At 40.9% G+C, this 18,402-nt stretch overlaps 1 protein-coding gene across 1 annotated transcript in view; it reads right to left on the bottom strand.

The window, feature by feature from the left end:
• Window positions 1-11,235: 11,235 nt before the first annotated feature.
• LOC115690841 (transcription factor MYB74-like) overlaps window positions 11,236-18,402 on the bottom strand; it is an 86,051-nt gene continuing 78,884 nt past the window's right edge. Inside the window, exons 2-4 of the mRNA XM_056319681.1 lie at window positions 12,576-12,795; window positions 12,289-12,418; window positions 11,236-12,158 (exon numbers count right to left, since the gene is read on the bottom strand). Of these exons, the coding sequence (XP_056175656.1) occupies window positions 11,354-12,158; window positions 12,289-12,418; window positions 12,576-12,708 (1,068 nt within the window). The 5' untranslated portion in view covers window positions 12,709-12,795 and the 3' untranslated portion in view covers window positions 11,236-11,353. The remainder of the gene's footprint in view (window positions 12,159-12,288; window positions 12,419-12,575; window positions 12,796-18,402) is intronic.

The following is an 18,402-nucleotide window of genomic DNA, read 5'->3' on the forward strand; positions in this document are numbered from 1 at the left end:
GTCGATTACTCAAACACCTCTCGATGAACTTATATGATCCGAACAAGCCTAGAGTGATCAAACACGCATAAGTACGACCAATGTTACGTTTGTTTTAAGGAAAATTTGTAATTCAGAAAATATTTTTCTATATAATGATCGCCCGTATCGTTTATAAAAAAAGAATAAACGAAAAATATTTTTCATCTTACATGAAAATATTTAGACATAAATTATTGTTGACAATAAAAATAATTTTCATTGATTAATTATTTCAAACGATACAAGCAATCTTTTTCGGGAAGATATTTTCCAAATTGTTCAGTTTCCGATAAATAAATGGACCCTAAGTGACAAAGTTGAGCCTAATAGGACTTATTAAGTTAAAACTTCATATTAAGCTTGGGCGGCCACCATCAAGCGATGGCCCCGGGGCCTCGCTTGGATCCTTAGTTGGTGGTTACATTGGTAACCTCACCAAACCAAGATTGTTTCCAACCAACAGGCCGTTTGTGCTTGTCCACAAATGTGGCGGACTGCCAGACTACGTTCCTTATTTTTACGTGCCGGTGCTCGTGCGCCCTACTCTCCTTAGTTAGGGAAAAGTTTTTCTTCCCTCGCCTAGGGGAATACTTCGCATTTTAGATCCCAAAGTTGAGATGAAGTAGTTTAAGGACTTGCTTAGGTGCATTAACCACGGGATTAAACTTGATATTAAGCTTGGGCGGCCACAATCAAGCGACGGATCAACCACGGCCAGAATCTAAATCGAGTGAGCCAGCGAGTAGAGTAGTCAATTTGTAATGTGGTCGGGCCTCAAAGTTAGTCACTAGTTAGTAAAATTAGACATTTAATTAGAACAGGCCAGCAAGCATTAACCAACTTGGTGAAGACTCGATCGTAGAGTTCAACTCAACGGCAATACAAGCAAGGTCCTTGTGGCTCACAGTGTTGACGGCAACATGGATCGATTGGATCGAGCGACGCCGGTGGCGACTCAATCTTACTTGCCGTCGCCGGCAATGTCCTGGGTAGATTAGTGATGGTGGTGAAATTGGTTGCCATCTAGATTTCTTTTTTCTTGTTCAAGTCGATACTTATGTTAAATACGCAAAGGGAATCTAACGTGGCATTCCATGTAACGCTAATTACACTAATTAGGGTGACGGGAATTTAATATTAACCAAGTGCTGACATAGGTAAGAAAAAAGGGAGAAATAAAAAAAAAAGCCTAACCCTTTCCCATATTCATGCATAGCCATAAGGAAGGGAGGGCTAGAGTGGGCAGCGGCGTCGGCCGGTCGCCGAGGCACGGCGAGGGCTGCCAAGTGTTCGCTGGCCTCTGGCGACCACCTTGTTGCTACCGCTGCCTCCGCTCGAGCACAAATGCCATGAAAGAGAAGGAGAGAAAAAAAAAAAAAAAAAAGACTGGCGGTGGCTAGGCAGGCGCTGCCCGACCCTAACAAGGCGTCGCTAGGGTCGCGAGACCTGATCGATACGAATCATATGGCCAGTTTAGGTAAGAAAAACGAGATCCGAAGCTATTAGGGAGTCTGTTCCAAAGAATTCAGGTGAATAAGGAAAGTAAAATATGGTTTTGCCAATATTGTGGATCTACCAAGGAAGGAGAACGATGTAATAGGGTTGCACTCTTCTTCCATTGCCTAATTCAATGAAAATTTCTCTTATCGACCAAATGAAAGAAAGCAAGACAATAGGAAAAGTTTCAGAGAGCCAAGTTAGATTGAGGAGCACAAAATCGAAGCTGAATGGTATCTAGTATTGGATATTTGGGTATAGGATGGGTATGGCCACAAATCAAAAAAACTTACCCTAGACTTGCCAATTTGAAATTATTAGAAATCTACATACCCATTGTGTAAGCTACGAGGCCATATTGATTACGCAGATTTCACAGGTCCTTTGCACGTTTTATTACCAACCGAGTAGGTCGTTTACATTCTCCAAAGTCATATTTTCACGCTTGAAAGTAGACATTCGTCTCCGTTAGTGTTGGTACGAGCTATTCAAATGTACAAATTATGTTTCTTTAGCATGTGAATTCAAGTTAAAATCTTGTTAAATTTGCTGGCTAGAAAGCTTTATGAATAATTAGTCAGTTTAGCATACGGACTCGTTTGGATCATGCAGAGAATGGGCTATTGTAGCCCCTTCCAAGGCCCAGCTAAAAAAACTTTGGGCTTTTTAGGCTCTTTTCTAACCCGATTTGATTTTCGGACCTGCAGCTATAAATTTCTCTCTCGTTAAATCACTCCAAAGAGCCAATAGGCATTGGGCCCTGTTGGTAAAGAGGTTGGGGGGTGGGGACGCTAGTATCACAGGTGCGGGGTTCGACTCCCACACTCTGCAAGGGCACAGCAAAAGTTTGAGAGTGAGGTGAATTAGAGATAGGACGGTGAAGATATTAGCTGAACTTTTGTTTTTCTTGCCAAGAATGTGGCGCGTGTTTTGATAACTTTAATAAATGCTAAAAATTTAATATTTTTAGCCATTAATAAATTTAGCACACTTGATAACCACAACTAGTTTTGACGTAAAAGATTTAATCGAGTAAAAAAAATCATTTGATTCGTCATGGTAGACACGCGAGACTCAAAATCTCATACGATTTTTATGCACGAGAAGACGAGTCCATGTGCGAAGTATATTCATTAATTTCTCACTTAGAGCACCACTGAAAAAGTTAAATGAGGTAAAAGCAAATAAGAGATTTGACCATAACTATCATTGACAGAAACACCAACTGCATTATTTGGAGTAACGGAAGTGATGCAAAATTTCAGAGTATAGTACCTAAGATACACCATGTTATAAATTTGGCCTATGTTTCATTTCTTTGCCCCTTTGCAGTGGACCTTATCATTTAAAGTGGATCATCCATTTTTCCTATTTGCTCAGGCCATTTTCCAAATAATACGGCTATGACTAATGTGCAGAACCAAAGACGTGATTTTCTTGGATGTGACACACACATCGATAAATCCTAACATGTTGTTTCCCATGTTCAGTCAAATACACATCGATCACATGTACCTGTTTTAAACATTGACTAAATATCAAAGATTCCTCGTGTTGGTAAAGGGGGGAATCTTGTTAAATCACTCTAAAGGGCCAATAGGCATGCGGCCCTGTTGGTAAAGGAATTAGGGGGTGAAGATACTAGTATCATAAGTGCAGAATTCGACTCCCAAACTATGCAAGAGGCAGAGCAAAAGTTTGAGACTAAAGTGAGTTAGAGATAGGACGGTGAAGATATTAGCTGAACTTTCGTTTTTCTTACCAAGAATGTGGTGCGTGTTTTGATAACTTTAACAAATGCTAAAAATTTAATATTTTTAGCCATTAATAAATTTGGCACACTTGACAACCACAACCAGTTTTGACGTAAAAGATTTAATCGAGTAAAAAAAATCATTTGATTCGTCATGGTAGACATGCGAGACTCAAAATCTCGTACAATTTTTATGCACGAGAAGACGAGTCCATGTGCGAAGTATATTCATTAATTTCTCACTTAGAGCACCACTGAAAAAGTTAAATGAGGCAAAAGCAAATAAGAGATTTGACCATAACTATCATTGATAGAGACTCCAACTGCATTATTTGGAGTAACAGAAGTGATGCAAAATTTCAGAGTATAGTACCTAAGATACACCATGTTATAAATTTGGCCTATATTTCATTCCTTTGCCCCTTTGCAGTGGACCTTATCATCTAAAGTTGATCATCCATTTTTCCTATTTGATCAGGCCATTTTCCAAATAATACGGCTATGACTAATGTGCAGAACCAAAGACATGATTTTCTTGGATGTGACACACGCATCGATAAATCCTAACATGCCGTTTCCCATGTTCAGTCAAATACACATCGATCACATGTACCTATTTTAAACATTGACTAAATATCGAAAATTCCCCCCCCCCCCCCAATAATATCATAATTGTGGAGAATATATCTCGAGTTTGACCCGGTCAAAGAAATCCATTCAAAATAGATTCCCTAGTTTGAATGGTTTCCTATTTTGGACACAAATATTACACTCACACACACAAAATAGGTTCTAGTCTGTTATCAAACACTAGAGCAAATATGAGGAATTTTAGGCTTTTTTCTCTATGATTTTCTGAGTGAGTTTTTTTTTGAAAGATCATGAAATAACATTTGTGGGTTTGCTTTAAGTGTAATTTAGGGTTGGAAAACATTTGAGCGATTGTAAACCCTGTGCTCTCCAAATTCATAGTGGATTTCTTGGTGGCTGGCTCTTCTCGTGGAGTAGGTATCAATTCGGATTGAACCACATAAATCTCTGGTGTTCTTTATTGTTCTCCCTTAATTTCTCTATTAATTTCATTCTCTTGTGTCGATCTTGAATTGCAAGATCCGTTAGCTTCTGCATTATGTTTACAACAAAAACTATAAGGGAAAATTGCACAAGTGCTTGGACAGTATTACCAATGCCAAAATACACATGTGGGAAATTACAGTTCTCTCCGTGTAGCTTGAGAGTAGTCTCACTTTGCCCCCAACTATTCTTAATTTTCTAACTTTCCCCTCTACATACTGCAATGTCTCAATCTGTCCCGGAACTTAAAACCACTGGACAAGTTTGGATGGAAAATTGGTATATGCCATCGTAAGAGTTAAAAGTATTTCACATTGCGTGCACACATGAAATGTACTAGTTTTCATGCACACCGCTGCATACGTCCGCGATTACATTTTTTTTTTACTCTTACGTATGATTTTGAGTACGTTGACAAATGACACTACGAAATTGTGGTTGGGCAAGCGAAATAAATTTTTGAACCGAACATATTCTTCTCATCAGAGGTGCTAAATTCAGATGGTCCATAAGCAAAAAATTTAAACCACAACATAAGGTTATTGAAAATCCTTGAGAATGTTTGCTCACCATGGAAAGTGATTAAATGCTTATATCATATAGTACAGGGACAATAATCAATTCAATCATCTAGAAGCCATCTCAACAACACCTTTTTAGTAGTTCCCAACACTTTCCATACCCCCAAAAAAGCCAAGAACACATGCTTGCCCCCTACAGGTGCAACGTAAAAATCAGAAAGTGGCCGTCTTTTTTAATGACCCAAAGCTTAAAAAAGCTTCTCTAAACCCAATCTAAGAAGTTACATATCCCACGTTTTGTAGCCAATCATGCCGTCAGCCCCCATCATCACGAGGAGGGCCCTCTTTGCTTGTATCTCTCGTGCACGATTTTCCTTTGGAAAATGTCGAGATTAACGTCAATCTCAAAGCCGACACAGAAAACCAAAAAAAAAACAAACGAAACATGGAGGTCAACGAGACCCTTTCCTTCTTTTTCCTTGGGCGGTCGAGACGGAAAGCGAGGCTTTGTCGCTTTCCGGCGGTGTCGGGCGGTGGTCAAAGGCCAGGTCGTAATGGTTTTGCAACCCCAATTGTCGACGTCTTCGCGGGGCATGTTTTCCTCATGCTCATAATGCCATGACGCCAAGCAGAGCGAGGGTTTCTTTCTAATTATTCTAGGGTTTGTTCAAATTGCGTATAAGTCTGTTCTGACAATATTTTCTTGATGCTAACTTTTCTTTTGTCACTATAGGGTTTACTGTAATTGTCATTTCTGCTATATCACATTATTATCACTGTGTCAAAGAAGACTCAAAATCTTATGTTATAATTCAACTATCCCGGTCATTTATAATGAGGAGATTCGAATAAGTATCTTTAAATTATATCACGTGTCGAACTCCTCATCCGATATCGGGTTAAACTAGCTTTGCGTCAATAGAAAAACGGTAGAATCGGCACAAAAAATGCACAACAGGTTGGATCGGCACCTAATTGAATTGGTTTAACTTTTGATCAAGTCCGCTTTTCAAAATATTGTTAGTCGTACTCCATTCATGTGGCTTAGATATGAGCTGCGAGATTTTTTTTTTGGCCATAATTATACTGTTTTTTTTTTTGGTAACCCGGGAACCCCCCGCACGGCCGACAGCCAAGGAGGTAAACCCGGGGTGACGCTAGCACAGGACCCACCATCACGACGTCACGCTTAAGAATCCCTAACGCCAGCGCTGGGATTCGAACTCCTACCCTTCGTGGGGGGAGGGGAGCCCGAATCCATAATTATACTGTTAACATCCATTATAAGCTAATTTTATACGTCGATCTCAATTTTATTCATAAACATGATAAGAATTAACCAATCTTGTTGGTAAGTAAAATCAATAATTTCAAAATATAATAAATCATTTCCGTACCTTGATAGACTATATGTTACTTTGAAAATATGTTAAGAGGCCTGAACAAGTCCATGTAATAATTACAATTATACCGATTTTTAGTAAACAATAACAATTTGTAACAACTCAACATGACGGCAAAGTGATGCGTAGATTACGTGCAAGAAGATTTGACCTTAGAGGGCCTATAAGAAGTCAAGAACTTCGTCGGAGCAGGAAAAATAGACAGAGATAAAGTTACACTTTTGGCAATCTTTGAGGAAATTGGTGGTACTTCGGTTCGCTTGAACATGGAGAGAGTTGACTAAAGGGACCAATTTCATCCTCTACTAAATTGCCAAATTTGGTGAAAATGATTGCTAATCTTCTAATCTCAACGGCTCAACCATTCTTGTAAGCGAGTTTAATTCCTAAAACACGGCGGATATCAACTTTTTTCCCAACCCACAAGAAAATTTAAGGAATTCGAAAGGAATGACTTCCTTGTGTGGACTAACTTAAAAGATCGAACCCAATGAGAAATATAATCAAACTTAGGACATTGCGTTTCATGGTGGGTTTCGCCTTTCAGTCAGGAAGTACATATCAGGCAGTTGTCACAAAGCTTGCATAATGATCCTAAACTTAGCATTCTACATTGGGTCTAGAGTACCTTACGTTTGATGCAATCTTATAAACTCTTGTGTAATGATTGGAGAGGAATATCCTATACGATCCATTTTGGATTTGTATGGACCTTGTGTACACAGGCCATGGAAACTAACAGCTTGGGATCTTGATGCTGACACATCACATACTTTTTTCTTTTTGTCGGTTGATCTTAAGACGTGTTCTCGCTTTAAAACGATCTAGTATTGGAACAGACACTTCGTTAAAAGGGTCATAAATTTGGAGCGGGAGACATCTTGAAGATTGTTAAAGCCGTGAAGGCAAATTCGCAAGCTCAGACAAGACATGAAAGAGCCATGAAAACTTGCTCGAAGACCACGTAATAGGGTTCTGAGAACTCCGTGTGAGATGAATTTTAGCAATGTTATTTTCAGGATTTAAGGTGAAAAAATGTACCAGGACGGTTGTAATTGAGTATTTAAACAAGTAGATAAACTTCAAAGCACCCGACGGAGTTCTGATATAAACCGGCAATGACAATGAATGCTTCTTGAAACTTCGGTTATCTTAGTGTTTCAAGTATTTTGAGAATTTTTGGGATTTAGACTAATCACCATTTTTTTGTTACTTGCTCTTCATTTCGTTGGTCATATGTTAGCATCAGCTGCTCATCATGAGATGAACCGTCTACATAAGCCTTTGAAAATCTAAAGTTAAATCCATTTAGGTCAAATTCTAAGTAGAATTGCAAAAGTTGATCATAATTAAAGTCTTTTCTCACTCCCATTTGAGACTTTGGTGCTGATGGGTGCTCTCAATCTTGAGATTTATCATCCTGATAACCCTTTTCACCAAAATGAGTCTTACTTCCTTACACATCTTGACTTTCAGCTATTTTTGCGCGCTAGTACGGAGTTCACATACTTCAGATCTTAATCGCCTTATCAAACTTTATGTGAGGGAGAACATTTTCATTTTTCTCAATTAAAACCGCCCCCCTACATTGAAATTCTGACCACAAGCGTCGGTTTTTAATTTTCAACTTTTTGTTCATTTAAGTATTTTAATCGAGTCGTTTTGACTTTATGGGTCTCAAGTGAATACCACATATCTCACGATCTATCCAGTGTTCTTGATTTGGCCATCGTATAAGCCGTGCGTACAGCGCACTGAAATTGACATGTAAATAATTGGGCTTGCATGTTTATGATTTTGGGTCACATGATATAACATTAAATTTATCGACAAAGAGCCCCTGAAATTGCACATATATGAATGCGACTTCGCGTAATGCATTTAAACTCCACCTATTAATAATCAACTACATCCGGACAAATTGTTAGTCAAAAAAGTGGCTCATCGCCATCCGGGACGGGGAAACCCTAACGCTACTTGGCCAACCGGTCACCCAAAGCACCCCCAAAGTGGGACCACAAACCGCATACATCGCCGTCCACGTGTACCGACCGTGACGTAATCGGCGAGAAGAGGGGCTCCTGGGGCTTGACGATGGAAGCCATTAATGGCACACACCAGCCAACGAAAGAGATGAGCAGCGCAAGAACCCCGCCCGAGATTTTCAATAAAGCAAAACACGCCCTTTCCTCGGTGGTCCCCCCACACGACAGCTGGTGCCTCGACACGTGGCGTTCCTGTCCGGGACGCCAAGAGTTTCCCGCGTTATCAGCACGGCGGTTTGGCGCGGCGGGGGGACGGATCACCGTACACGTGGCGGGGGACAGGTGTCGTCTCCACCTGGTCCCGGCCTGTGTCGCCGGAGCTTTTCTCGAGTCTCCGCCGTCGGGGGTTCTCGAAACTAGCTTTGATTTCTTGTGACTTTGTCTTTAGTCTTGATCCGTTGCTCATTGCTTCTCTTTACTCGGCCGAAATTCATACGAGAGTAAATGTTGCGTGTACTAAAACTCGACCGACTCCGGCTTACGAAATGATGCCCTTGCTTATGTTGCCGATCGGCCATGCTCCGCTCCGGCCCACCACCGATCCATCGTCTTTGCGGACCGCCCTCCCCATCTCCGTTGGAGTGATATTTATACTCTCCATCGACAGAAAGGTACGGAGGATCTCACTCCTCAGTGAGTGGGCAGAGGTCGCAAGTGGCCGCACCCCCTACCCCAGCGACGCGCTGCCACCTGCGACGTCAAAATGCTTTTATAATTGGCCTAATTCTCTAAAAACCCTAAACTTTAGGTCAAGTCTCAAATTTGCCCCGAACTTTTTTTGTCTAAAAAAAACCCTAAACTTTAGGTTTAGTCCCAAATTTGCTCTGAACTTTTTTTTGTCTCGGAAAAAACCCCAAACTTTAAGTTTGGAGCAAATTTGGACCAAACCTAAAAGTTAGGTTTTTTTTTTAAATTTTAAAAAAAATTTTGAGGTGAATTTGTTATCGTATCTAACTTTCATATTTTATAATGGTTTTATTTTGGAGAATTTCAACAACTTTTATTGGGTTGGATTTGTTATAGAAGGGGAAATGCAACGTCGGTCTGTATATATCGCCTCATTACTTTGCTGATGTGGATTTGTTATCGACGTGGAAGTACCACGTCAAGTTGGGACTGGATCACGGGAGTATATTTTTGAAAATAAATTGAAATTTGCTGATTTTTTTTACACAAAACAAAACTCATGGCAGATTTGGAACTGAATTTGAAGTTTGAGTTTTTTTCTGAGACAAAAAAAAGTTCAGGACAGATTTGAGACTGAATCTAAAGTTTGGGATTTTTTCTGAGATAAAAAAAAGTTCGAGGTACTTGACCTAAAGTTGGAAGTTTTTTAGTGAATTCACCATTTTCACAATCGAATTCCTTCACCCATGCGCTTGGGGTCCTCAACATCCTTGAGGATTGGCTAAGGTCTCAGCCTGACGGCGATGACAGTCACTTTGTCGATCATTTCCCAGTATGCCCCATGTTGCTTCATGTTTTGGAGATAAACTCGAGGGAAAGTAGACTGATGAGATTGAAGAGGTTCAATCTTTATCGAGTCTATTAATCTTCTTGAAGAAGGAATATATCCACAGATGCTGCCGCCTCATTCAGTATACCAGTCTTAGGCTCCGTTCGTTTGGCGGAAAATATTCTCCTTTTGGAAAATATTTTCCCGGAAGTCATTTTCCTGGAAAATATTTTCCCGGAACATAATTTTCAGGTGTTCGGTGATCAATATGAAAAAGTTTCGAAAAATATTTTTCGCCGGCGGCGGCGGCCGGCGACCTTAGTGAAGAAGAAGAAGAAGAAGCTCCGGAAAATGATTTCCGCTTTTGAAGAAGCGGAAATCATTTTCCATAGACTTAGGCTATTTTGTGAGGGGGGACGGAAAATATTTTCCCACGAAAAACGTTTTCCGCCTCCCGAACACCGGAAAACCCGGAAAATATTTTCCGGGAGAATATTTTCCGCTAAACGAATGGAGCCTTAGTATACATTTAGTAGATCTAGTATTACTCTGCGAATACATTTAGTAGATTAGCAATTTTCGAAGCTTAACGAGTGGATTGTGAATTATGCTAGATTTGGCTTTGAAGCGATTAGAATGTCAGTTTTGACTCTCCCATGCATCAAAAATAAAAAAATAAATTGTTAAAGTCAATTACGCAAAGTTCTGATATGAACTTAAGTTTAATTTTTCATAATTTTCAGATCGACAATTTCTTTGGAAAGATAAATTTTAAGACGTTCAATATCCAATTTCATCTAAAACTTAAACTGAAGGTCATAATCTGATGGAAAAATAAACAAAACACCCAATAACCAGTTAGAAAAGTTATCAGTAACGAATTTCTTTAAGCACTCTTACGATTCTCAAATATAGGAAGGTTACTAAGATTAATTCTTAAAGCTTGAAAACAAGCAGGTCGATATGAAAATCATACGAAAGAGGGAATACAGAGCGTGAATGTGAGAATTAGTGTGCGAAACCCTCATTTGTCTATGGATATTATATTAAGCAGGATAAGCAGCCGATTATATTGATAAATTATGCTATCATTAGTATAACCTCATGAGTACGGACATCATATCTTAAAAATAAATTTGATATTTCGTTCTCCAGTTACGTGCTGCAGTTGCTATATAAGCCTTGACATGAACTCAAGAGTTGATATCTGCTGGTGCTGATGTGCATGTCTTGGGGAAGATCTTGCACAGGATCCAGGCGACAGAAAATTTAGTACGACAATTGGTTGAAATATACAAAACTGTGGAGCTTGTGCAGCTTTAATTGACTTTTGTGCTCCCATAGAAGATTTAAAATTTTTGACTTGCCATCTATGTTGACCAGTTTTGCATGTCGGCTGGGTTGAAGATTCCCATCCTTGTAACAAGTAGATGAATGAATTGAAGATGAAGCACAAAGACAAAAGAGAAACCTACGGATAGTAATTAAAGACTTTTTATTGAAAAGAGCAGAGATGATCTTGCTTCCTGGTAATAATGTTATTGAAGTCACTAGAAGTTTGATACAAGAAAGCTCTATAGTTATCAACATCGACTCCAAGACCCGAAAAATTGGTAGCTTCCCATTAACTGGGACTCATTACGGTCTACTAAAATATCCGGTACTTCATATGTTAACATCATGTTGCTGCTATAACTTTCGTCTTCAGTGCCGCAACCATTGATGCCCGTTGAGTTCGAATTCATTGGCGCCGGGCTCGATGAAGGCGTTGATATAGCCGAGGAATTCGATATGGCTGGATCAAGAACATAAAGGTCCTCATAATTATGTGGGATCAGAGCATAATCATCCGTAAAGTTTGAGGACAGCCCATTATCCTTCCAATCAATGACTTGAGAACTTTGGGAGCTCGAGCCGGCGAAATTCGACGGAAATTGTTGCTCTAGATTGGACTGCAGAAGTCTGGTAGCTTCGTCGGAAAATGAAACACAGTGAGTGCTCACCGGCGTGCAAGCCGGGACTTCTTGAACTGGAGTTTGCATTTGGTAGTTTTCAGGCAGTGCTTGGCATTGGCTTTGGTTAATATCTTGCTGTGCTTGCGGAAGATAATTGTGACGTTGATGTTGAGATGACAGGAGCGAGGTTGCAAGCGTTAGGAATTCCGGGTTAACATAGGGCTGGACTCCGACTAATCTCGAAAAGCTCATCTGGGATGAGCTGTAGAGAGAAGAGCTTAGGATCGAGGAGAGGTCGAGAAGGTCGAGGCGAGGGCTGTGAGTCACCGGATCGATTCCCATCCGAAGAAGCCTCTTCCGTATGTGGGTGTTCCAGAAGTTCTTGATTTCGTTGTCGGTCCTTCCGGGCAAGCGGGCGGCGATGGCGGACCACCTGGCGGCCACAAAAGAAGACGATGAGCGAGAGCGTTCTTTTTCTTGAACGGTGTAATTCATTTTAGATACGCGCACCACGTGAAGAGAAAACAATTCATGCGTCATGCAAAGCAAAAGGGACCACTCACTTGTTGCCCAACAAGCAGTGGAGCTGAATGATGGTCTCTTCCTCTTCGAACGAGAACCGTCCCCTCTTGATATCGGGCCTCAGATAGTTGGTCCAACGCAAGCGGCAGCTCTTCCCGCACCTCTGCAACCCTAACACAAACAACACCAAGAACTCAGAACGATGACCCTAAACAAGAACCCTAAAAGCAAAAACCAGTTAAAAACTACCCTAAACCTTGAAACAAGAAGGTCATATGCAACAGAGAGACGCAAACTTTTGAGGAGCGTTATGGTCCTTGATAAGTACCTGCATTCTTGGGGAGGGTCCTCCAGTTACCGTAGCCGTGCCCCTGGATGTAGTCGATCAGCTTCCGGTCCTCCTCCGGCGTCCACGGGCCTCTCTTCAGCCCGTTCTTGTCGCAGCACGGCGTCCTCCCCATTCTTCTTCAGGACAAGCTCACAATCTCCGGCGCACCGCCCTTCTCGTACGCAGCCGTCGATCGTTCAGAGAGAGAGAGAGGGTGCGTGTGGTGAAGATGAAGAGCTGCGTGTGAAGATGTACGCGTATATATAGTGGCGAAGCAGAAACCCGTGTGGAAGACGGAGGAGGAGGAGGAGCTGGAGGAGGCAAAAAGTCAAAAGGATTCGGTGCCGTCCTCTTCGCGAGACGGTGGCGACGTGTCCCTCTCCGATTCCCTGGAGCAACAAACGCCAACGTGGCTAACTTCAGTCTGGTTCCTTTCTCTCTCTAGGGCTTCGGCTAGTTTCTCTCTCCTGGCCCGTCCATCAATCTCCGGCGACGGGGAGAGGTGGCGATCTGACCTGTCCTGGCTTTTGGGATTCACGTTAGCTGTCCACCGAGCAATGATAGGGCCACGTACCCCCCCAAACCTTAAAGGAAGAAAACAATTACGTATTCTTGAAAATTGACATGAAAAATAGTAAAATGATATGGATTTACATGATCTTAATGCCAATCTCGTGTTACTTTAAATTCTCAATTGCACGCGAATCATATTAACCGATATAAGATTGAACGGTTGAATAAGATGGGATTCCGATTTACATAATCTGAATACAAATCATATTTATGCCAGAGAGTATCGTGCGTTAATCAATATTATACCGTGTGCACGAAATTCGATCCATCCTTATCGTCGTCTTATCGATTGGTCTTACTTAGCTTTCACGTGGACTCGTCAAAACCCGACGAATCAATACATGCGCCGAATCCGCACGGAAAGGAATTTAGCGTGAAGTTAAACACGATTAATTTTAGATTTAATCGAACGCGTCGTTTCGAGATTTCGATTTGGTTTGATTTAATTTCTATAATATCAATTTATTTTTTTCGTATAGTTGATGAAATTGTTTTAAGCGAGGGACATAAACTTAACAAGGCGGACAAGATGGCACATCGGCAAGAGCAAAAACAATGAAATGACACCGATCACCATCCCGATTTTCGGGGATGCATTAATTCAATACAAAATCACATCATCAAAGTAGATATTTTCAAACATATTATATAATTTCGACTTGGCACGGGCTGATTTGGAACGATGCAAGGGGCAATTTTGGGATTTCTCCGGGTGTGCGGGTGGTCAAAAAAGTTGGGTCTCTGAAGAAAATTTCATGGATGTCATTGCCGTGAGCACTTAATTCAAGGTGGGCAATAATTGATCGACCTCGGTGCTTGCCCCAAAATAGGAACGTTTGTGGTATATCTTGACCAAAAAGGTTTATCCAAGAAACATGTTTAAGAAATGAAAGGTGTGGTATCATATATATGGTTTGTTTTGATGGCCTGTAATGACCAACTGGACCGACTTGTCGGATCGGCAAAGCGTAATATCGATCGGTAGGACTATATTGAAATTTCATGCGAATATTTAAGATTAAATTATCAAATTTAGAAAGTTTAGAGTTGAACTCACATCCATACAATATAATCTAAATTTGATTGGACAATTTTTCCCGGGAGGGTCTCTTATGGACCAAGATCGAGTGAGATAGCTAGATAGAACAATCTCGTTGGCTATCATAATTACTCCAGACATGGCGATAACTTGAGGATTAGCCCTTTGGGCTTTAATCTTTGTCTCGGCCAACTTCGGCCTTTTCCTACAATATCAACAGTTTATATGTGGGCGGTATATATAACTTGCAATCCACCAATTAGAGGCATAGTTAAAGGAAATTTCCTCCAAGCAGGGGTGGAGGAAAATATTACGCTCATCAGAGTCGATACTAACTCCATGCCCGACTCCAATCTTCCCATTGTGATGAACACTATCATTGCCTGCTTGCGCATGCAAAAGAGACGTGATGATGTTAGTATAAAAGCTTGTAGAAGAAGTAGTACTTCAGTATTGTCTTCTTGTTGAATGAATTTACTTCCTTATCAACTAACAAACTGTGTGTGCGAAGCAAAAAGTCATGGGATTGAAAATCAATGATACTAGCTTAGTACTTTTTCTACAAACCCTTAGCCGTTAAAACCTCTCTCTCTCTCTCTCGACCACACGTTGATGATGATCTGCTGTCGAGCAAGAATCGAAGAACTCAATTTCATTGACTTTGCGCAAAAATGATTGAACGAATGATTATATAGCTTTCATCTTGGTGTGGGCTTCATCCTAGCAACACAAATTCGAGGGGAAATTCTCACGTCAATTAGCCAACATCTCCTTGTCAATCACCATCTCTTCCAGCTGGACATTTGAAACTCCATCATCTACTTTTACTATGCCCATTGAACACTCTCCTCACGAGTACGTCGGACAGAATATCGCAAACTATTTTTTGAACACGGGGAGGCAAGTCAGGGGCCTAAAATGTCCGCACGTAAGATTTCACGCACCTCTACTATAGGTGCGATGACCGATTCATATGAAGATTTGAGTCGGTGGATGAAGATATGGCTGATGATTCAAGCTCTTCAACTTTAATGTACAAAGTGGGGTGCATAAATCGACACGATGGTCATCAATTAAAGTATAGACCCTAACCTAAGCTCGTAATGACCCCTCGTTATGTTCTGGACCACAGAAGCAAATTTTAAAAACCCGATGACCAATAATGGTGTTATCCAAAAGAAAAATATAGTAATTAATCACGGGCAAGGGCTAGAAATTTCTACATTTCCCTCGTTACCGTAGTAAGACGAGTGATCAAGGGCCATGCAACATCATTTGATAAGAAAATTTCACGTGAAGCACTCTTCATTGGCTTAGAAATCCTCATACGTGTCTCATCTAGTTTTGCGTGACAAACTTTGCGGTCAAACACTAATTTAATTTAATTTACCTGAGATTTTTTAATTCACTTAGGTTGTTTTTTAGGAAATGACAAGGCAGATTATCTTTGACCAAAACCTAGAAAATCTCTTAGATTGCTTTGAGGGCTTCGTCTTGTCTCATTTGCCCTTAAATTGTTCTTTATTGTGATCTTGTCTTATATCATGTTCTAAAAAGATAGTATAACATGAGCACACTTGATAGGCACGCGACATGATCATATAGTTAATCTAAAGTATACCATAATCTATGGTCTATGTCTCCATGCACGAAGTCATGGAGACAGCCCCGGTTCGTCCGACTAATATCAAGTGCCCACCACATTCAGAAAGCTACTGATCAGATTAATTTATGTAATTTAACAGGGGATTACCCACTAAGGAATATTGAAATAATTAATTCAAGAAAAGCTTAATCGAAACTCAATAGGGGTGATGACTTGGTCGAAATCTAGGGCTTGCTTGTGGGTTGAGTCGCCCCACGAAGCTTGCCTGCGTGTATGAGTTGACCGGCCGATATGCGATCGTCATGGATTAGATAATTGCTTTGGAATTGTGAGACTATTGCATTTCGATTTCGCCATCAAGCTTAAAATATTCTCTAATTATCTTTTTTTATTGCACCTAGAACGATTTGTGCGAGCAGATTTCACATGGTTTTGGGCTATTCTAGATGCTAGATCTAAAGCAATACACGTGTGGACTGAACTATTACTATTTATTGCATATTAATGAACTAATTAAATCTACGAAAATTAAAAGAAAGGTTATCGCTTAAGTTGAATAATAATCGAGGCATCCAATTTTCGACTAGTTCAATTTGGTTGATAGGATGGAGGTGACGGTGGTGGTCGACAGGTTGGAGGTGGGGGCTGATAGGACGGAAGTGGCGGTCGATAGGATGGAGGACGGAGGACGGAGGGTGCCATTACGGAGGCTGCTTGTACGGTGGAGAACATGTTGGTGGTGGGGGTCGATGTCTTGGAGAAGGCAGGGACGGTAATGGGGAGGTGGTTATGGATGCCGGCGAGATGGTGAAGGGTGTTTCGGGGAGGATGGTGGAGGCTGCCCATAAGATGGTGGCAGAGGCCGGTGGCTATTGGAGCGTGGTGGGGATCAAAGATCTATTAGGAATCTAAAATATGCTAAGTCTCGATATAACAAGAGATAATTTAAAGAATTTACTTTTTGGGATTATTGATGTATATGAACCGATCAAAGTGACAGGAGAAAAATTGCATCTCCTTTTGGCTAGCTAGAACAATAAAAGGGAAATTTCTTGGCAAATAAAACGATTTTGGTAAGTATAAATTTCTATACGACTTGAATTTTTTATATTCTATTTTAACAAAGGAGTGGTTTGATAATATGCGAGAGCAAAAGAGTCAAAGAACGAAAGGGCTCCTTTACTTCACAAGTCCAAGAAAGTTGGGAGGCCATTGGGCTTTATTAGCACACTCAATGGCTTTACTTTTACATGCTACAAAATGGGCAGTATACATTTTGGGCCTACTCTTGACGAACGAAATTCTAATATTGTTTAGGATAAGCAACCGGATACTAGTGTGCTCTAGAAAAATCATTGCTTTTGCACGAGTGCAATATTTAAAAGAAACAATTGACAATCTTTCATATCGAAATATTTTGATCACAACATGAAATGACGCGAACAACGATATTAATCTGATAATATGAGAAGATTTGCCATTCTTATAATTATCGAGATGTGATAATTTTTTTCTTCAGGCTTTTTCCTCCTGTATAATCATGGAAAATTGCCGTTTATTCAAATCCCGCTCGGTGTAATTTGCTTGCTCGCAAGCAAATCCAACCCAGTAGTATATGTTTCCCCATGTTGGTTTTTCCTTTTTTTTACATATCCAAAGAATCTCACTTGGTGGGAAATTTGAAGTAAGAGTTTTCAAACCCTAATTTTTCCAAGGATACCGGTTAAAGCAAGTTGATATGGTTTTCTTGGATGAATTAGTGGTGCAAAAGCCACCTTTTCTTTTTTATATGTTTTAACTGTACGGCTAGATGAACACTTCCCCTTCTTGGACCTTCAAGAAGCAGCCTTCTGCAAATCGCGTTTGATTTCCTTGATCATTGTATCAATATTTTCCAAATTGAGCTCGTCCTTATCCTTCTAAAATATCTACAAAATAGCCGCCGCCACGTAATAGCCACGTGGCCCTGGCCCACAGGATATCGCCATACCACTGCCCCACCTTCCTTTCCATTGGTCACCGCCAGTAGTTTCTAGATTCGCTTTCGCATCCATTTCCTCTCTCTCTCTCTCTCTCTCTCTCTCTGTATATATCTCTAAGCACGGTGTTTCGATAGCTACTGTTATCTTTGAAGTTCTGTGCAACAGCTCACGAAGCATAGTCTGTTTCATCGTTGGTTTGCTGCGGTTTTTTGGATGAGCCTGAGGTTCATGGGGAGGGCAGCGTACCAGGCGGCCGGCCGGCTGGTGCAGGGGGTCAGGGACCAGTCCTCGTCGGGGATGAAGTCGCTGAGGGACTCGAAGCAGGCGAGGCGATTCTCCGGTGCCCTGGACTCGCCGGCGGCCAAGGCCTCGACGTGCGATGGCGAGGCGCACAAGCGAGCCGAGGAGTCGCTTCGGACCGTCATGTTCTTGAGCAATTGGGGTCCGTATTGATTGGATACATGTACGGGTATGTATACCGTAAATATACATCTATACATCGATATGTGTATATATATATATATACATGGTGAAATCTCCTAAGGGTTGGTCTTGATGGTTTTGTGGTTCTTTTGGGCTTTTACTATAAGAGAGCTGGATCTTGTTCTAAACATGAAGACAGAAAAG

The sequence above is a fragment of the Syzygium oleosum genome, unplaced genomic scaffold (genome assembly GCF_021117445.2).
Source record: "Syzygium oleosum isolate NSW1041296 unplaced genomic scaffold, Sole_v2.1 Sole_v2.18, whole genome shotgun sequence".
Classification (NCBI taxonomy): Eukaryota; Viridiplantae; Streptophyta; class Magnoliopsida; order Myrtales; family Myrtaceae; genus Syzygium; species Syzygium oleosum.